Below are 22,091 nucleotides of genomic sequence, written 5' to 3'. Positions count from 1 at the left end.
TAAATAATTTAATTTTTAACCGAAAACATGAATTTTCAACTGCGGGGATTAATTTTTTGGAGAAAAAAGCGAATAAAAAAATATATAAATTTTTGCACAGTCTATTGGATATTCATCTATAAAAGATCAATTTTCGACCAAATAGTTGTATTTTCTTTTGAGAAAAAGAAATTTTACTAAAAAACGAAATACTATAATTTTCAATCAAAAAAATTAATTTTTTAGAAAAAAAACGAATGTTTGAAAAAATAGTTAAAGTTTTAATCAAATAGATGAATTTTTAACTAAAGTGATGAATCTTCACCTGAAATAGTTTAGTTTTGATTAAAAAATAAACAATCAAACAAAAGTCAAAGACTTTAAGAAAAAGAAAAATTGTCAACCAAAGATATGAATTTTCAACTAAAGCCATGCACCAAACAATACATTTTTTACAAAGTACTTTAAGTTTTAACTCAATAGTGGAATTTTCGACCAAAATGATTAATTTTATACCTCAAAATATGAATTTTTAACAAAATATAACGCAATAGTGTGTCAACCACATACATATTTCTTGACCCACACAGCAAATTTTTACGATGTAAATATCTAATTATGCATATGCAATTTATTTTAACAACTTTTTTTTATTCTGAAATTACTATATAAAGAGATTTTCAGAAAAAAATTGGGACAAAACTTATTTTTTAAAATAAATATCATGAATATTGTTTAAACAATGTAAACAATTGTTTGCCACCTACAAGAGGTTTATGATTTTAAATAATATAAAAAAAAAATTTTTTTAAACTTATCAAAATCGGAGCTCTTTTTGAGGACTTCCAAATTTTGCCTGTTTTATGTATTCATTGATTATACTATAGTGTTCGCACAACCGCGCGGCTGTTGCCCAGATTATAACCAGAAGTTGATGCGGCAGTCACTCTGAAAAAAAATTAATGAAATCTAGTTTTCACTAATTTTATGAACTATCATTATTTATAATTTTTCACAGTGATTTAAACTTAAGAGCCTCAAACTTTAAGAAAATTACAATTAAAAAAATAAAGAATTTAGAAAATTTAAGTAATTAATACGTAGGTATAATTTTTCACAAATTTATATTAAAAATAAAAAATACTATGTAAAATTACTTACCTCTAGAGAAAATGTAGCAAAAAAAACGATTATCTGGCGAAATTTAATTTTTTCCGAAGCACCCATTTCACAATCTAAAAAACACACTTCTGCAAAATTGCACGAAGCCCAACTTTTGAAGTGAAACTCACACACAGTAGGTGGCGAATAAATATGCCCCCTAAATGGCATAACTCAGTACTTAATGGACATATTTGGCATGGGGGTAGACCCTTATACCTACCGAGTGACAAGATACACTTATTTGAAAAATTTTATGGTGCATATTCGCACAAGTGTGGTAACCACGGGTTAAGCATTGATTTACATGTTTTTTCGCTTATGAGACTTTTGCTTGCTATACCCATTTGTCACCTATTTGGGCAAAAATGTTCAGTTTTTTTCCGTATTGAGCCACACTATAGAGAGGAATTATTTAAAATGTAAATTATTGTCGGCTGCGATCGGAAATGAAGGGCTGCTTACACGCGGGAACCGATACAGGCACCCGGAAATCTTCGAAGGCAACCAAATGCGCCTTCGTGCCAAATTTACATGGCCAAGGGACATTATTCGGTCCGTGTCATTGTATAGCAGATTTCTGCCAATCAAAAAAATTTTCTACGGAAAGATATGTATTTTAATAAAATAATTGATTTTTCAACAGATTAGTTGAATTTTTAAGAAAGTAGTTGCATTTTCAATAAAAGGGTGGAAATTTCAAACAACAAAATTTTTAAAAAGAGATTTGAATTTCCAACCAAGAAAGATGAATTTTCAACCAAAAACTTTTTTAACAGAAACAAAAAACATTAGAATTTTCAAAAAAAAATTACTAACAAAATCGTAGACTTGTCTATCTGCAATGTTTTAAACAAATACAGTGAAACTCTTTTATACCGCCGATTTTGGGGCTGATCTTGAGTGTGAATTAACTCATTGTAGCCCGCGGCTTCAATTCTCGGAATTTCTATAGAAGGGAGGGTTTATTAAAGTGTTTCACTTTAGTTGAATTTTAAACAAATAAAATTAAGTATCAATCAGTTGCATTTACAGCCAAATAATCGTCAATCCAAAATTACGAATATTGAACAACACAATTAAAGTTCAATTCTAAAAAAAACGTTATTTAACGTATTTAATCAAAAAAATATATTCTCAACAAAAAATTTAATATTAGATATTTCAACTGGAAAAGATTAAAGTTTTTTATTAAAATGTAGTTGAATTTAACCAGAAAAGATCAATTTTCAAACAAGAAAGATTTTCATTCAAGAGTGAAAAAATGTCAACCAAATTTATAAAATTTTTCAATAAAAAAAATATGAATATTCAACTTAAAAGTTAATGTTTAACAGAAATTAGAATAGTTGAATTTGCAGTTAAAAATCTTGATTTTCAACAATAACAAAAAGAAACGATTCTCAACAAAATAGTTGATTTTTTAGCTAAAGAGGTGGATCTTCTACTAATAAAATAATTGTTTAACATAGTAGTTAAATTGCTAACAAAATCTTGAATTAAGCAATTAAATTTTTTTTTAAAGTCAAATTCCTTTTTACCTATTTTGAAGATCAAATATAATATTTACTAAAAGCTACTGATTAATGGTGAGAATCTTTTATTTGATAGCACATTACGTTTGATTACATTAGTTTCACTTTCAAGGAAGGTACTCCAGGTGCCCCTCGCCGATTTGATTCTCCCTGATTTATATCGTAGTACTGGAAAAACTATGCAGCACATCTTTTTGTTATCTAGCGAAAAACACTTTAAGGGGGTGAAACAGCCCCTAAAAAATAGGGGTCTGAAGTGTCGATTGTATAGTTTTGTGTATAAAAACCAAAACACAAAAATAAATTTGTCGTGTTTCGCCAAAAAAATAAAAAATAAATTAATAGAAGTGGTCAGCTCTAAAACCTTTTATTTTATTTCTATGATAATGTATGCTTTCTATGCACAAAAAATTGGGAAATTAGTTTTGTAACGAAGGAAGTAAAATAGAGATCATCCAACATGAATAAAAAAATTACTCGGGGTTAATCCTCCCCTGCATATTTTTAAACGTGCTAAAAATTTCTAAATTCATTAGAGAAAAATAAAAAAATGTATACATTTTGTAGTTAAGACAAAAAAAGTTGGTTTTCGATAAAAAATTTTTTTTTTTTTAATTAATGGGGGTAGCTATCTCTAAATACATTTTATTTCGTTTCTATGATAATATATACTTTTCATACATAAAGACAATTGAACAAAACTTTTATAACGCAGAAGGTAAAATAAAGTCATTCCAACATAAATAAAAAAATTACGTGGGGAAAAACCACCTCCACATTATGCATAGAATTGATAAAAAATATGTCTAAAATCAAGCAAAAAAATTCGAAGAAAATACGTGTTGCACAAAATAGAGGATGAAAGTATTTATGTATTTTTAATAAGAAGAGTGCATCGAAAATGGTAACTACTCCTAACTGGTTTCACATCATTAACCTTTATAATTAAATCTTGTGCACATTATTTTATAAGTTTGTTTAATTTTAATGCATGCGATCTGTTGTAAATGTATCAGCTTTTTTTCGCAGGATAAACTTTATCATAGAATGCGCAATAATAGAATAGCTGACAACGAATATTGAATCTTTCGTGTCGTTCCTGTTGGAATAATTTTAAAATTTACAATTTTATCAAATTATATATTATCATCTTTACTTAATATTTTTACAGGTAGGACTCATCATTCGTTGTCAGCTATTCTATTATTGCACATTTTGTGATCAATTTTGTCTTGCGAAAAACAAGGTGATTTTGAATTTAAATTTTAATATTATTTCAACAGGAACAAAAGGAAAAATTCAACCTTTAGGCGTATCTATTTGGTTTTAGAGTTTAAAACAATTATGTGCGTCAATTTTCCGATTCTCTTATTTTGATGTACAAGCAACAATATTATTAAGCTTTAGCCTCTGGTACATAATCAGTTAACCTAACCAAGATATACTAATATTTTTTAATATTAATGGTACAAAAGCGGATATATTAGAAATAAAGTAAGTAAATTCGAAAATCTGGTGGACTTTAGCTTCGGTGATTCCTGTAAAACACGTTGTGACATATTAGGCTGTAAGAATATCACTGTAATTCGATGTTTGTGGTGTAAGAAATCATTACATTTTGAACACTTTATTGACAAATATCATTATTGTTCAAAGAATGAAGAATACATCTTCGATATACTGTCAATAATTCAGAATATTGTAAATTTGACCTGAACGTATCTATTATTTCTGTCTATAATCTATGTATGCTTTTTAATTTTTTTATGTAAAAATAGTTTAGGGGTAGTTACTGTCTTTAATGCTCTTTTTTTCTTATAAATATATCAATAACTTCATCCTCTTTTTTTGAGCAACACGTATTTTCTTCGGATGTTTTTTCTCGATTTTAGCCTTATTTTGAAATTTTATACATAATTGAGGGGTGGTTTACCCCCGCATAATGTTTATGTTTATGTTAAATAGACTCTATTTTACTTCCTTCGTTATATAACTATCTTCCCAATTATCTTTATACATGGAAAGTGTATATTATCATAGACACAAAATAAACAGAGTTTAGGGGTAGCTACCCCCATTAATTAAATTTTTTTTTCGAAACCCGACTTTATTTTTGTCGCAAATGCAAAATATATTTTAAAACATTTTTCTGTAATGAATTTAGCAATTTTTAGCACATTCGAAAACATGTAGGGATGGTTTACCCCTTAAAGTGTTTTTCCGCAGATAAAAAAATGTGTCACTTAGTTTTTCGAGTACTACAATATATATCAGGGAGAATCAAATCGGAGAGGGACATCTGGAGTACCTTCCTTGTTAGATTGGCCAACTATGATTTTTTGAGTGGGTACGCGTAAGAAACAAGTGACTTACATATTACTAATGTCTGACTAAACGTGCCTTTTCTACTTCGTCGCTGTGAAGTTCTTCCTACAACCGAATCACAGACAACTTGCTGACGCTCAAAGAGCTTTTTCCTCTTCGTCAAGAATGTGGAGGAGGCTAGAATAATTTTGTATGCTTTCGCAAGAATGTCGCCAGACAGAGGAAAATCGTTGGTGTGCTTCTAAAATAAATACCTGCAAGTTAAAGAGTCGAAAGGGCAAGGCTATGAAACTTGAATCAAAATAAGTAGATCTAATATAAATGTCCTACAATAATAAAACAATCTTGCATGGATGTCCAACTTGAACATTCTTTCTGTTCAAATAAATGACGTATTAGCCACCCCCGATATTTTCTATTTTCCCCGAAGAACCGATGATTTTCTGTGCAAAGTCTTACATAAACGGAAAGCCAGCTGTGCCAAATATTATTTCTGCGTTCGCAAACAAACGGCGTTTCACGTGGCGATATGCGCTCACTTGGTATCGCTTCTTTGATGCGTTCATTTGCAACTATCGAATTTATCATATAATACTATTGCTGAGATTTAAACGAGGCCGAAATGCAAAGGCAAGGTCCTAACTTACGTTCCTCAAGCCCTGATCTACTTTATGTGATCTGAGGACTTTTCCACGAATTCAAGATCGATTTGACAAGGCGGAGGCATAAGTCATTTTGAATTAGCGGTTTGTAAGAAGTTGGCGATAGATTAAAGTGTCTTGTCAGGGGCAACGTTGACGATCACATTTTAAGAGGCGCGTTTGATATGAACTTGTGAGGAACTTGGAGGAATCACTGTTGAAGCGAACAGTGAAAGACGTCAAGCAACACTTTACGTATATCAGACTTATTTTATTGATGAATGAAATTTTACATGAGGTATATTATCATTGAAGAAGCCAATATTATTCACCCATGGATTATCAAATTAACAAAGAAATATAATTACTATTGAATCTAAGATCAGTATTCACATTTAATTATTTATTCTACTGTTAAACAAACTGGAATCACTTAATAAATACAAATATTCTCATACAACGTTCTGTATTGTTTTATTTATTCTTCTCCAGATTAAAATAAGTCGACTGTGGATAATTTTAGTTTTTAATTCTTTTCACCCTTTTTATTCAGCTTCAGATACAAAAATGTCCATTAACATGAAATTAACATGAAATTATTTTCTCCTTATACTGCGAAAAGTAATGAAATTCGGCGTGCAATAAGCGCAAGTTTAAGGACAAATGTTATGTTTACAAAAGGATACTGCAAAAAACAACGTAAAATTTCGATGTTTTCGAAAAATTGTCATAACTCAGGAAATATTTAACATTTTTTTAAGTTCTTTGGCTCATTTTAAATGTATACCATAGCATTTTTCTATACCTTTAAGATATTTAAAAAAAATGTCCCTTGATTCTGCCCTAGAGTCCTACTTGATGCGAAAAAATTACTTACGTGAAATGTAGTTATATTTATAAAAATATTAATGTTGCAACTGATTGTTACAGGAAAATTAAACCATTTTTTTGGAATCTTATCTATTATTTTAGAAATTGCATCCTTTTTGGTTAAGAATTAAGATCGCTTGGTTGAAAATTTATTTTTAGTGGAGAATTAAACAATTTTGTTAAAAATTTGTCTTTTATTCTTTTATTTAACTGTTTTTGGTTTGAAATTGAAACCTTTTTCAGTTGAAATATCAAATATTACATTTGTCCTAAAGAATTGATCTTTTTTTGTTTTTTAAAATTCAAGTACTTAGTTGAAAGCGGAACTATTTGATCATATATTCGTTGTTTTGGTACATGATTCATCATTTTAGTTGAACTTTTTTTTATTGAAAATTTAACTATTTTGTTAAAAAGTAGGGAAATGTCATCAGGTTCAAACCTTTTTTGACTTTTTCCCATAACCCCCAGTTAATGAAAAGTTTAGTAATTTATAGACCATTGTTAGAAAGGTATGATGACTACAAATTTTGTTGATGCATGGTTGATTATCGACGAAAATTCCCTTTTTATTACAATTTTGTAAATTTTAAAAATAAAATATCGATCAAAACAACAATCGGACTCGCAATTTTTGTAAATGAAGTAGCTTTAGGTTAGTTTGGTTCATTTTAAACGAATTTCTCTCTTGCATTCAGTGCATGCAATGTTGTTTTTAAATCAATAATGCAGAACTCTGCATCTTCATTCTCATCCGAAAAAGCCTTTTCCTGTCCTTTTTTGGGTGGGTAACTTCGTTTAGCCTGCGTTTTAGTGGCGGACTTCCTTGTGGTTGATTTTGGGAATTTTTGAAGCGTCTTCGGAGCGTCTCGTTTTTGTTGCTTCTCACGCAATGTGTCGAGGCTCTCTGAAGAAGTTAAAACTAAATAAAAACTAACTCAAATTAGCTTTACCACGATTGGTCGTCCGCTTATTGTGAGAAATCTTAACAAAAGCAACATTCATGAAGTTTCATTTTATTTAGCCTCTATTCGATCATAAATTTCTTTGTTTACGTTTCATGTCATCCAAAACTGAAGTAGCGATGCTATTATCCTGATTAAACAAAAATTAGGTGGTCAAACCCTGACTACATAAATGGTCCTACCTTGACGACAAGCCCTATAACTGCATCGCGTCACAGCACAGCCAAACTGGTTAGCAAATTAAATATTCCCCTTGGTATCTTATTAAATGTTAACCACAAAACACACGAGAATTCATTTTTTATTCGAAGATTCCTCAATGTGATTTAAAAAATAATTGTTTTGTAGAAAATTTCTTTTTCTCACATTTTTGGTTCAAAATTGATATTTTTTCGTTAAAAACTTGACTCTATAGTTGAAAATGAATTTCTTTTATGTGTGTCTTATGCCATTTATAGGTGGACCTTTTTTTGATCTCTCAGGTATAAGGTTTGTTTTATAACTAATAGAAAAATTTATAACGATCCTGGAAATAAAAAATTGGTCAGAAAAAATCAGAGAAATTAAGGGAATTTCGAAATTGGGACTACATTTTTTATGATTAGCAAGAGGTGAACACTAAAGCAAAATTATAACTAAAAAATTTTGAAGAACGGTTTTCGTCTTTTAAAAATATTAAGAAAATTTAATAAAAGTGTATTTTAACATGTTCCCATAATTTATTTTCATATTACCTTAGAACATATATTTTTAGGAAAAGAATGAAATATTTTAATTTTTTTAATTTTCAAATCATATTTACTTCTACAACTGGTAAGATAACTTTAGGCAATCTGTATACCTAGGATGCAAAATAAAGTTCTTGGTTCGACATTTGTACTTCGTGATACGTATATGGTATTTGAAACTAAAACTATTAACAAACATTTACACCATATAAATCAAAGTTAGTTTTTTCTGTGTACTTAGGTGAGAAAAAATTGATTGAATTAATATTAAATTTTGATTAAATAAATCCAAAAAATTTATTTTACTTGTGCTAGACAACTGTGTTACAGCAATGTTATTAAATTTATAAACAATTTATTCAGTGTGAATTTTTCTCATTGTTTAAAAATAAATCCAAATAAGCTTCTAAAAATTATCCTGTAGATAGTTATTAATAATTTGGAATTAATTCCCTTGAGAAAAATACAGTTCTTCATTGAATACATTATTTGATGCGGAACAGAAATACCGATCGGGATCGCGACTGCCATTGCTCTTTCTATTCGGTCGATGTGCGTTACGCTTTCATTGCATTGAAACCGCACTGTTTTCAGCGCATAGTTCACGTTCGTCTTACTTACACGGAATCTTAAGTTCGGCCGTTTATCGTCCTTTACACCGTCTATAAATCTCCCACATCAAAGAATTTTCTGCTAATCTTCTCTCTCTCGATTTCGAGAGTACTGGCATCCGCGAAGCTCTGCAAAGTTTTCACTAATGACAACAGGTGCAACTTGTAGAAGCGAAAATATTGCGAGTTGACAGCAATTCATAGAAATGGGGCATTTAAAAGCAACATATTTTATTCAGAAAGTCAGATGGCATTATTTAAGTAAATATCACTATGAGAAATCTCGTTGAAAAAAATCAAGGATATACATATGGGCAAATGTCTGGAATCTTTCAGTTTTAATTTTTTTTTAATTATAATTTTTTTTGGCACAACATTATAAATCTGATTATAACCAGCTAAAAGTTAATTATCAGTGATATTGTGTGACTGGGCAGACAAAAACTACTGTCTTAAAATACATATTAGTGATTTTTAAATATTTAATTATGTACATGAAAATAATTTATCGGATCTCATTTTAATTTAAAAACATTTGACTTTCGGTGGACAAAAAATTTCAAATAAAAAGAAAGCTTCGAAAGAAAACTAAGCAGTGACTCCGAATTAAAAATTCTTTATTATATTATTAAAATTACTTAGATAGCTTTAAGACATCAAAGTAAACGATTCTACCCAGGCGAAAAATTTATACATACACGGAGAATATTTGTGTGTTTAATTGTACATAATTTAGTTTGGTAACGGAGAACATTATATCACACGAAAATAAACTTTATATTATTCATTTAATTAAAATGTACATTACTTTGCGTTATTTTATGATATACTGGTATGAAAATAATACAATCCTTATATGAATTATTATATATCACAATTTTCACTTTTGAACTTTAGACTTTACATAACTCTTTTGTAATATTTATAGTTCTTTTTTGTATTAAATCCTAAAACAATTGTAAACTTTTATCTAAATGCAGTAATGTCCTCTATTTACCGAACTAATTGGGTAAATTTTAATGAACAAATTTTTTCCGAGTAGCAGGAAATATTATTCATAATTTTCATTTTTTTAATACATTTTTTGCATGTAACAATTAAAATTCTGGTGCGAATGCCTAAACATAAAATATTCTTTAAATTTAGCCAAATCGGTTAATATTCACGCATCACCCCAAGTACTTGAAAATGCCGACAAGATTAACATGAGATGAAGGCATTTCATTTGAGAAAGAAAAAGTGGGTCATATATTTCATAGAATTTATTGAAATATAAATTTGTACATTGTTTATTTACTAAACAATTTTCAATTTTTGTAGGAAAACCGAGAAATTAAAAGGGAAATAAATATTAAGTTTGAAGTATCCTTAAATTAACAATAAAGTGCCAAAAACGTGTGTATTTGATATTAAAAACAAATCTCAAAGATGAAATTCAACTCACAAGGTGTCTACATAAGGCAAGTCTGTTTATTATTATTATTATGTATTTTGAAATTTTTTTAGAGTTAACCAAGTTTTTCATCATCATATAGGGCCTAAGTTAAGGGGGGCGACCCATATATCACCTCAAACATAAGGGTATATTTTGGGATTTTTTTTGGGCATGAAGAATATAACGAATCTTTCCAAAACTTTTATGGTTTATTATGACACTCTTTAACTAAGAAATAAAGTTTGTTCAGCCATAAATATGCATAAATTTTTTTATCATAAGGGCATATGTTGGACATGTTCAGCCGGGAAATGTGAAATTTCCCGCACTCTAGTGTCTCAGAGATTCGTCTAAAACGAAAAAACAAAAAAGTTTATCGAAGTGTATATTAATAACTTCTGTGTAAATCAAACACACAGAAGACAATAATTTCAACTATATGTGTATGCAAGGATAACTCAATCGGTCTAATACTTTTTGAGTTATTTTCAACACATGTTGAAAAAAAGGCAGCATGGTCAGGCTAGCGCGTGGGCGCCTTTTAGGGGTTAAAGAATGTACGTGCGACTCTGAAACTTGTACAGTACGTTTTTGAGATGACAAGTTTCCATTTAAGGAAAGAAAAAAAATCGATTTTTCGAAGCCGTTACATTCAAAGATTTAAAGACATTAACATAATTTATGAAATACACAGAATTAATGAAATTCACACAATTCAACGAATTCACAGAATTCACGGAATTCAAGAAAATCAGGGAATTTACGAAATTCGCCCAATTTACGGAAATCACGTAATTCATTGGGTTCACGGAGTTAGCAATCTGTGAATTGAAGAACTACGGAATCAAAAGTATGTACGGAAATCAAGAAATTCATAGAATTCATGAAGTACATGGAAATCACGGAATTCATGGGTTTTAAAGAATTCATGAAATTCATTCCACGAATTCCGTTAATTCCGTGAATTCGTTGCATACCAGGGGTTCTGTTAATTGCACGAATTCTGTGACTTCCTTGAATTCCGTAAATTCCGTGGATACAGCCAATCCCGCGAATTCCCTAGTTTTAATGAATTCCGTGAATTTCGTAAATGAAGCGTATTCTGTGAATTCCGTGAGTTCCCTAGATTAAGTGTATAAATTTAATTCTGTGTATTTCGTGAATTCCGTAAATTCCATAAATTCAAGAAATTCCGTGAATTCCTTGATTTCACTGAATTCCTCGAAATCCTCTAGTTAAAGGAATTCCATAAATTCATTCAATTCAATGAATTTCATGAGTTCCTTCAATTCAATGAATTACATAAATTCCTCTAATTAATTAAATTTCATGAATTCCGCAAATCCTATGAATTCCATGAATTTCGCGAATTGCATCAACTCCTGAGATTCCTTGAATTTCATTAAGTCCGTGAATTCCTTGAATCCCTTGAATTCTGTGAATTGCATGAACTCCGTGAATGCGCGGTGTTACATGAATTCCGAGAATTCTTTTATTTATATGAATTCTTAGAATTTCGTTAATTTCTTGAATTCCATGAATTTCGCGAATTGCATGAATTTCGTGAACTCCGGGTGTAATATGAATTCCGTGACGTCCCTGAACTCCGTAAATTCCGTGATTAAAGCCAATCCCGCGAATTCCTTGAGTTCCGTGAATTCACGGAATTTCTTTAATCCCTTGAATTCTGTGAATTGCATGAATTCCGTGAATTTCGTGAATGAAGCATCTGTGAATTCATTGAGTTCAATAAATTAAGCGTACATTGTGATTTCCGTCCATTCCATGAATTCCTTGAATTTTGAGAATTCCATAAATTCCATGAATTCCGTAGATTCCTTGATTTCAAAGAATTCATCGAATTCCCTCAGGTAAATGAATTCCATGAATTCCTTCAATTCAATGAATCCCTTCAATTCAATGGAATTACCTGAACTCCGCGAACCCAAAGATTTCCATGAGTTTAGAGAATTCCTGGAATTCCATGAATTCTTTGAAAATCTTTAATACCATTAATTCCGTAAATTTCATGAATTCCATACATTTCTCGATTTCCTTTAATTCTATGCATTCGGCGAATTCGGTGATTTTTATGAATCTCTTGAATTCCTTGCTTTCCATTAATTTCGAGAATTCTTTGAATTCCATAAATTCCGTGGAATCCATAAACTTCGTGAGTTTCTTGAATTTCATGAATTCTGCAAATTTCGTTACTTCTGTGAACTTTATTTCCTTTGTTTCCATGAATTCTATGAATTCCATGAATGTCATGAATTTCGTAATTTAATAAATTTCCTGAATTCCTTGAATTAGGCGAACTGCGTTAACTCCTTGAATTCCATTAATTCCGTAATTTCCTTGTGCACAAGTTTCATCTTACAAACGCTCTAATACATGTATTGGAATGCTGGACGATGACTTCACGATTTACAAGACTTACAATATATGTATTGCAATATCGTCATTCCAATACCATAATTGCAATTTTAACTTACGCTTGTATTTTAGATTTCTGGTAAATTTGTTGTAGAATTCCAAACATTTTTAACAGTGTATTTACTACTGTTCTTTAACAAAAAACACTTAATGCTAAAAAGTGAAAAAAAAACAATATTTAGAATTACGTGGTACGAAACATTGAAAGAAATTTTTTAAGAATATTTTCTCCCTTTGGTTAGAAGCTAATCTTAAAGTATGAATTTCCCTTTCTTTATTAAGAATATTACTACGAATATGCCAGTAAGAATATGACACTCTTAATATTAGAATATAGTTTTTTCGATGTTGTATACATACAGCGACCAAGAGCGTTGAAGGTGACATTAATTAATAATAATTCTGAATAATTGCATGATAAATACATAAACAAATAATGTTAGATCAAAATAGAAAGGAAGTAGCCCTCCTCTCCTCCTTCAGTCTTTCTCGTGAAGCTCCACCTCATGACTCACTGCTAATAAATTACACATGTAATGAAATTAAATAATTATAAATGAGATTTACCTTCAGTTCGAATTCTTCTCTGATAAAAAAATGGCATACTATTTAAATAAATTTTGAGTACACTGTGTTATACTTGCAGTTTGTGTTGAACATTTTTAGCTCGATGTGCGAATTTGTATGTCATGTCAAATTTTTTGTAATCTTGTTATACTCCAACTAACTCGAGGTACCGACATCCAATCAATTTCCTTAGCGAAATTAGATGATCTGTGTATTCCCAGGCTTGGTAAACTAGAAAAAGATTATGAATAGAATTCCCTTTGACTACTATTACTAGTTTTTAAAGAATGAAGTGCATGTTGAATAACGGATCAATTACACCCCATTTAGTTCGAGGCCCTCATCCAAGTATAACCGAGCAAAAAGTTGCTTTACTACGATGATCGTCCGAAAAAATATGAAAAAAACATGAAAAATGCATGTGGTAAAGTGGAAGTGTTTTTAAGCAAAAATGGTCAACTTTTTGAAAAAAGGAATTGCGATATAAAACAGAGGATAATAGTAATAATACTAATGATTGGATTGCAGATATAAATTGAGAAAATCAAAAAATAATTGAAGAGTTTTTTTGCAAGATTTACCTTAGAACTTTTCTCTTAAAGTAATTATAATATTAAAAAGAAATTACAAACTCTGAACCTGGTTTCAATCCCATTAGTTTATTTACTGTATTTTGAAATATTTTTGGTTACCGTCAATTTTTTCAAACTTTGAACTGCCTAAATTCAATTTTGAGACCACGACTTGTGCTGTTGAAATTAATTTGATTGTTTATTTTATGGAACCTATAGGGGGTCATTTACTTGGTACACATGATAATCTGTCACGCCCTCTTTATTTAATTTTAGTTGAAAGTTGTTGACTTTGAAAAACAGTTTAAAAAACGAATTTATATTTTTTATATCAACATAATATGAGCCAAGTGACACCAGCAAATTAATTCACTCGCTGACAAAACATAACGAAAATTCCGATTGTAACAGTTTAAATTAAAACGTCTCAAAATTAATGTTTAAACTCAAAGATTGGCAGAATAGACCCCTAATTTTTTTATTAAATCGTCTAAACTGCTGTTTTAACCGTTTCTTCTTGTGACGTTTGAAATTAGGGAAAAAATGAGGCTAGAGTAGAAAGACTCTCTAAGTTAGCTGGATCGAAAACAACGCTTGCATTGATAGAGACCCACGAAGCGCAACTTCGAGGAAATGCATCGTGCTATACCTGCCTCTTTGCTTCTTTGCACATCATCGTCTCATCTTCGTCCTAATATTACACTCGTGTTCCTCCGTATTTCTGGAATTGAATCGGTGGAGACGGACGCCGGTATACGCCTCAGGGGTGACGTGCTTCGTCCAACTTCAGTCTCGCGAGATCCACCTCACATCTCGCATATAACCGAAACGAAAACGAATCCGAACGTGTTAATTGTGTACTGGATAAAAACTCTTCGGGAAAAACTGATTCTAATTCGTTAATATAAACAAATATATCTTAAGCATTGCATTTTTTTCATTCCCGCTCAAATCCAGTAAGTCGTCGGGAAATCGATACAACGACAATCGATTGGGGAAGATGAATTGATTTCAAACATATCAATTCATCTTCGCAACTTTGATTGGTAGAGTCGGTCATAAATTAGAGTAATTACATGAGAAGGATGATCTTATCAAATTTTTATGAATCACTAACGCTTTACTGTCACGGACATTTTCTTTGACCTTTTTAATCCTTTATTACCTATATTATCAAGCTAAAAAACAGGTGTTTTAAACAATTAACTATTATTATAATAGGATGATAGCATTATTTCATTCTTTCGATGTCTGATTGGGATAAGTTTTGTGGAAATGCAAGCAGTGTTTTACAAGTTCCCAATTTTCTATCTTTATTGTCAAATCTTTACTTCACTTTTTCTGCTGAATCTATCTGTTGAAATAGAGCATTGTTCTCAATTTGTTCTTTATAACACAGTTGACAATGATTTTAGATAAGTATTATAAATTCCTAATCCTCAGAATTTACTTGATTTCAAAACCCCTATTTTTCTCGATGCACAAAAAAGGGAAAAACATTCGCCTATGTGTTGAAGTACCCGAAGAAAATTTAAGTACAGCATTCATCGGGCGTAAGTTATATTCTCCGAATTCATCTTCTTGGATTGAAGATTTTTGCAGATTCTTTTACCTTAGCGATCATTTTCGTTGAGATGGACGGTGACGACGATGAGGTCAAAACAACGAGTCGGGTGTTTGACTTTATGCACTTTTTTGAATAATGAAACATCAAGAAGACAGATAAGAAAAGAAAAATCTTTAATACGTCATTAAAAGAAAAAATATTTTTGAAAACATATTTTGGAAAAAATTCTTCCTTGCTTCAAAGATCTCAACTACAAGCGTCGTTATAAATAAACGTTGGTTAGAGACGATTCACCCGTAGAAGCATTCCTCAAAGAAGAATTTCTCTCTGCAAAGTCGAGAGGCGCGCGTGCAGTTTCTTGGACTTTTTATTGTTTAAATTAAAGTGTGATTTAAGTGAGTGTGGTTATAATCGAAGACAAAATGGCGACCACGGAGGTCTTCCAAGACTGGGAGTCGCCCCATGAAATCACGTCGATGACAAAAAAAACAACGAGGAAAACAACCACGACTACCACAAAAAAGCGATATGACCCGAACGCGAGTAATTATGAAAACAGAGATGACGAAAATTGGAATGACGACAAGAGAAGCAACGAGGTGAGGTCACTTTTTGTGATTTAGATGTAGAAAAAGTAAGAGGCAGTTTCTTTTATGTTTAAGACTATTGTTGAGGCAGTGAAGTTGAGAAATAGATAACAATTACATGTTCTGAAGAAATACAAGATGTTGATGGACCTTTGAGATGGCCATAGAAATTTTTTTGCTCCCGAGAACGTACTTTGTGCAACATCGTGATTCATCGACTCGTATAGTCTGGTCTCAAATGCGGAGGTTGAATTACGTAGTTTCAATTTATTTTCCGTGCCAAACGTTTTTCTCTCGAGATTAGCCTTTCCGTGCCGTGTACACAATCTTCTACTATTTGCACCTCGTCGGCTCAAGAATTTCCTCTTTTATATGCAGAGGAAAATGCATTGTCCTCGAGCGATTAGTGTAACTGTCCTCTAGACGATAATCATTACAAGGCAATAAACTTTTCAACGACAGTTGCTATAATTCATAGCGAAATCACTTATTCTGACAGCAAATAGTAAACAATTAATTAAAGTAGTCGTAAAGGAATTTGAAAATCATTTTCACTGATTGCACATCTATATATTTAAAAATATCTTTGTTCAGAAATAAGTATCAATTTGAAATTAAATTTTGAAATTCGATTTTGAACCAAATTGGAATTACTTGAGATAAAAAAAATTCTCATAACAATTCATATTGATCGAGTAGCTAATTCGATAAGTTTGTTTATTTTCCATCATCTTGTGGTGAAAACAAAACATTCAGTTCAACAGCACTTCATTCAATAGCACATCGTCTTGAACTAAGTATTTCGTTGAAGGAGAAATCGCATGACGCCCAACCAAATATTCATGTATGGCGACCCTGGAGTATATTTCTGGCAACACGTGTGGTTGAAAACTGAAATGCTGGTTCTTTTGGTTTTTAGGTTAAATTATACATACTATTATTTTGAATAAATAGTGATTGTCAAATTTGGCTTACCTTAATAACCAAATATCCATTTGATAAAAAATAGACATTCGGTGTTCAAAAGAATTTTTTATTTACTTTCTAATGTGAAAATTCTGAATCGTTGAACCTTCGGTTAATATATACGAGAATTGGTCAGGAAAATATCTTACATAATATTACGGAAAATGAGAGCACTAGTTGTGCTCGCTATTCGGAATCCCACACATTATAAAATTTTCTTCTAAAATATTTCAAATTAAAGCTTTCGAATGACTACACAGAAATAAGTGTTCACAGTAGAAACAAATGCTTGAAGTTGTTACAACTTAAAGTTGTTTTCGATTGAACTCAGCGAATTTTTTTTGCGCTCAAGAGCTTATTATCTGAATTTTAGAACTATGTTTTAAATTTAGACCAATGATACTTTTAATAAGATCAATTTTGCTTGAATCTAACTAAATTTTTCAAATTAAATACCTACGATCTTAAGGTACCACAACTTTAGTTATTATTTTTTTGCTGTTTTTCTTAATGCAGCTTGTTTTTGTAGAATTTTTCTAAATATATGAATTATGTGATTTATGAAAAACGCAATCTATGATTCTTACAAGAAGCATAATTATTCACTTTCAAAATCTTTATTGAAAACCAATCAAATTTTACATTTTTATTTGCAAAATATTTATGGCACAGTGTAAAGGAAAGTTTCGACAAATTTTTTAGGATTCTTGCCAAGGTTGGTTTTCGTTTTTCGCAAGAATTTAGAAAAATGATCACGATGAGGTTTCTTATGACAGTGCAGTGAGAAGTTATTCTGTTACTCAGATGAAAGTCGAAAAGTTGTGCCAAGAATATTCCAATTCTTCCGCACCATTAACCTTTTCTTTATCTGATCTCCCGTTCGACATGCGCAACATTTGCTATTAAGTCGAGTTCATTGCCGTAACTAATCAACAATTCGCTCCGATTGAATAATTATTCATACCAGAAATATATTTGAATGTGCAAGTGCACAAATGATTCAAAATTGTTCCTTTGCTCAGTCACTACTTTCTCTGAATTATAACTTTTTGAATGCTTCAAATAAGTGCACGTTTTTAGGAGAATAAGTATATACTTTATGACAGGCAGCAATTAATGACATTCGTCTCCTGCCATCTGGCATCACGTCAGAGGTAAAGCCGGACTGGGTGAAGATTTCTGGTAAAGACGTTCCTTCAATGTCGAAGATAGTATCAAAACAAAATTCCACAGGTGAAATAATCTGTACATCTTTGTGTCATCTGACATTTGTTAGACAAAGAATTCTGAAAACTTCTCATACAAATTCAAAATCTGTCTTCGTTTCATTGGGAATTTGGATCAAAATCAGATTAAGTCGCTAAGAATTAAGGACGTTCTGAGTTCTTTGTAAAATGATAAAATATTCTGTACTTCGGGTTAATTTCATTGTTCTTTAGAAATATCTATCTACAGATTGTAAATAGTTAGATGGATATTTCTAATTATAATAAGTTAAAAAGTATTTTTATTTAGTTAAAGTATTTAATGTTCGTTATAGTCTGTTAAGCATTTGTTTTCTGAACCTTTCAGATTTTATTTCCTGACACGACTTTAGTATTAGTTGAGTGAAGCATTTTCTTCACTTTGAGAGGTGCAATGGAGAAGCTGTCAATACCAGCTTAACGGAATTTCAAAGCAAGGCTTTCTTTTGTTTGCGAATACAGGAGAAATCGATGTGAAATGTTTTTAGACATTTAGAAAAATAAATTCAAGTCACAAATAAAATTTCAAATGCTTATATGAAGAATTAAAAGATTTTTTTAATCATATAAATTACACGTTTTCGGGAAATAAAAACTTGTTGATTCGATTTCAACAGACATAATAAGTTAAATATAAAATCTTTTTTTGTCAAAACCGAAAATCTTAATTCCTTACGTGAAATGCACTCAAATTAAATGAAGGCCACGCCAGAATTCCTTAGAGAAACGTCGATCGTGAAGTAAGAGGAATGAACGGAAGATTGGAAGTGCAATTCCGTCATACGTAAATCAAATGAGATGCGCCATTTGAAATTATATCAGTTGTTGAAAAGAGGTTATAATAAGTCAGTTTCGGAATTTCGCACCAATAATACGTTTCTAAATTTCGTTGTTTCTAACCTGTTCTCCAAAAGTTATTTTTACTTTCGCTTTGATGGTAGGTTTATTTTCTAATATTGAAACTTTTCTTTATTTAGATTTTTTTTATTAAACTTCTCCTTGAGATATTAAAATTTAATTACATGTGGTAAAGCACTTATGGATAGAGGAAATTGAAGGCTTGAGAGTTCTAATTATTGTGGTTATCACTGTACTACATTATTTTTACTCTAAAGGTCAGTAGGAACCTAAAAATATAGTGATGAATCGAACGGACAAATCCAGAACAACTGAATTTTCGTGTTTATTTTTATTCGAGAAATGCTCGGCGATTTGTGTCAGAAGTTAGGTTGACAGGGCGATTTATAACTGAATCAATCACTCCTTTAAACATTAATTATTGATTAATTAATTCTGCTTTTTATTTCATCTATTGTCTGATCTAACAAAATGCTAAAATATTGAATGTATATAGTGATCGCTAATGATTTACCGCAATTAAAAAAGTTAAATAGATTCTAATTTTAGCAACCCATGATAATTGTAAACTCTATCCGATGAAAATTTCACACGTAATTTTGAATATAGAATTTAAATAAAGAAAGGAAAGACGAACACATGTTCGATAGTTGCAGATATATTGTAGTTCGAAGAAAAGGCATTGCGTATGCGTATGGGGTCGCTAACACTAAAGATTTAAGCTGCTGGGCGTGCTACCGCATTTTGCCGATATAGGTTGAGTGTCGCATAAATAATCCTACGTGTCAATCTTCTCCTCCAAGTTTAACAGAAAGTAAAAGCTCATGCTTTAATTGTACTGTGACTAGTCTGCCAATTTATTTCATATATAACAGAGCGAGGGTAAACTTCCTGCAATTATCGATTTCTTTTTATATCTTCCAGATTTTTATTGGCAACATTATTTCATATATTACATTTTTCTTATTACGATATTGGTTTCTAACTTTTATTCTTAATTCATGAATATTTTACAAACGTAATGTCCACTTGAAGACATGGAATTGTTTAAGACCTCTCGTTCGATGATTGAAGTTAACATAGCTTGGCTTGGTTATACTTGGGTGGAAGTCGTTGTTCTAAAACTGGGGTTTAAAATCAGCTTTCAAGATGCCTTTACTCACGAAGTATACTAATGTTAATGATAGTATGCTTAATATTATCAGGGTGGTCGCAGGTCAGGGAAACCTCGAAATCATGGAAAAGTCATGGTATTTTGTCTGTTCCTATTCTGAAAAAAGTTCCCTTTTCTCTTTAAATATACGATATTTAAAAAGAAATATTTAATTTATGCCGGAAATTCGCTAAAATTAGTAAATATACGTAACAATCGAAGGTTTTCTCTACTTACAGAATCATTCTCAATAATTAATTTTACTTTTTAAAGTTTAAGCCTAAAATTTTATTAAATAACTTTGGTATTTAAAATCAAATTAGGTATGTGTTACAGTTATAATATAGAGCAAGAAATATATCTCTAGGTGCGTCTATGAAAATAATGAAATACATTTGTATAATATTTTAACACTTAAATACATTATTTATAAATAAATAGAGTACAAAATAGTATTTACTAACACAAATATAACTATACAAGTGCAAAAAATTTTAATTACTATAAAAAACATTCTCCATTAAATTAACTAAATACAAAATATAAACTCTCAATAAAAAAATTCGAAACTTAAACATTTTAAAACATGTTGAAAATATGAAAACCAGACAGAAGTCGTTATTCAATAAAAAGAAGTATTATAAGGTGAACATATTTTAGTTGACATTTACAAAGTTAAATAATAGAAAAATGGAATATTGCAGTCTTACATCTTTTTTGTAAAGCTTAGCTGTCTTTGTTAAAGTAAACGCTCAAGAGTAGGGTACTTTGTATTTACTTTGATCATTTAATTTTATTATTATTAATAAAAAAATTGTTAAAGCTTCTTATCATGACATGTGGAACAATCTGAATATTTCTTTAAACTACTGTATAATTTTGAACGCCTTCTCTCTAAATCTGAATAAATTTCAGTTTAACTGTGGATTAGTCGCCTTTGGCTAATATTTAGTTAAATTCGTAATTAATTGATTTAGTGACTGACTTTTTGCTTCTCACTTAGTTATTTTTAACTAATTCAGATTTAGAGAGATTGATATTAAAATTGTCTTGAAATGCTTACAATTTTAAACAGGTCGACATATATATTTATTTTTTCGGAGACTGTTCTACAGCAGTGCATTTTATTATTTTTTTAAAGTCACTTGTTTTCTTATATTTTTCATAAATCACAAGTGATAACTGAAAAAGGGCATGACAATGCAGTGGTGTATAACTTTCCATTATTTTATTTGCAATATTTAAATCTCGAATGTTTTTAAATTTAGAATTGTTCCACTCTGAAAGCTTGACTTTTCAATTCAATTTTGAGGCTTGATTTTACCTTAACGTTTGAAATTTGCAGGCGAAAATATTTGAAGACCATAAAATAACCAGCCCACAATGCAGATAATTGCACCAAATATTTATATCATTATAACTATAAAATAGAGTTATTTATTTAATCCACTAATACTTCAACTAAATCAGTTTGAATACTTTATTACATTTACACTTAGTGCCTGGGTATTATTCTTAAATGGATTATTAAATTCTTAAATTATTCCGGCATTATCCGACCTGAAATTCAAAACTGATATTCACCAAATTTTCGCAACTTAAGAAAAGCACATAAAATGCAGAAAGTGACAAATTGGTGTGGACACTTGCAGGCTATAAATAATGTACCTGGCCTATAAGCGCGACGGTGGATAAAGATTTTGACAGATATGAAATAAGTGATTGGCTTCACTTGGATAAGATCTTGACGGGCCTTTGTATAAACAAATTGAGTTTTGTAGAATACATGGAACTAAATTGTGGGTCCGGATGCAATAAGGGCACATAAAATTTTTTCGTGCGAAAACGAAGTCCCCTGGAGGCTTTAGAAAAAATTTTCGAATTTTAATTT

At 30.5% G+C, this 22,091-nt stretch overlaps 1 protein-coding gene across 7 annotated transcripts in view; it reads left to right on the top strand.

The window, feature by feature from the left end:
- LOC117172090 (tropomodulin) overlaps window positions 1-22,091 on the top strand; it is a 171,967-nt gene that overhangs the window by 58,496 nt on the left and 91,380 nt on the right. For 5 of the 7 annotated variants that reach the window (XM_033359858.1, XM_033359856.1, XM_033359855.1 and 2 more), the window contains exons 1-2: window positions 14,636-14,781; window positions 15,316-15,991. The exons of 1 other annotated variant lie outside the window; for it this stretch is intronic. In XM_033359858.1, coding sequence (XP_033215749.1) covers window positions 15,815-15,991 — 177 coding nt within the window. In that variant the 5' untranslated portion in view covers window positions 14,636-14,781; window positions 15,316-15,814. Of the gene's footprint in view, window positions 1-14,635; window positions 14,782-15,315; window positions 15,992-22,091 lie in introns of those variants that run through there. One more of the 7 variants, XM_033359853.1, reaches the window with a different exon arrangement.

The sequence above is a fragment of the Belonocnema kinseyi genome, chromosome 4, assembly GCF_010883055.1.
Source record: "Belonocnema kinseyi isolate 2016_QV_RU_SX_M_011 chromosome 4, B_treatae_v1, whole genome shotgun sequence".
Classification (NCBI taxonomy): domain Eukaryota; kingdom Metazoa; phylum Arthropoda; class Insecta; order Hymenoptera; family Cynipidae; genus Belonocnema; species Belonocnema kinseyi.
This window is presented reverse-complemented; position numbering and strand designations above follow the sequence as displayed.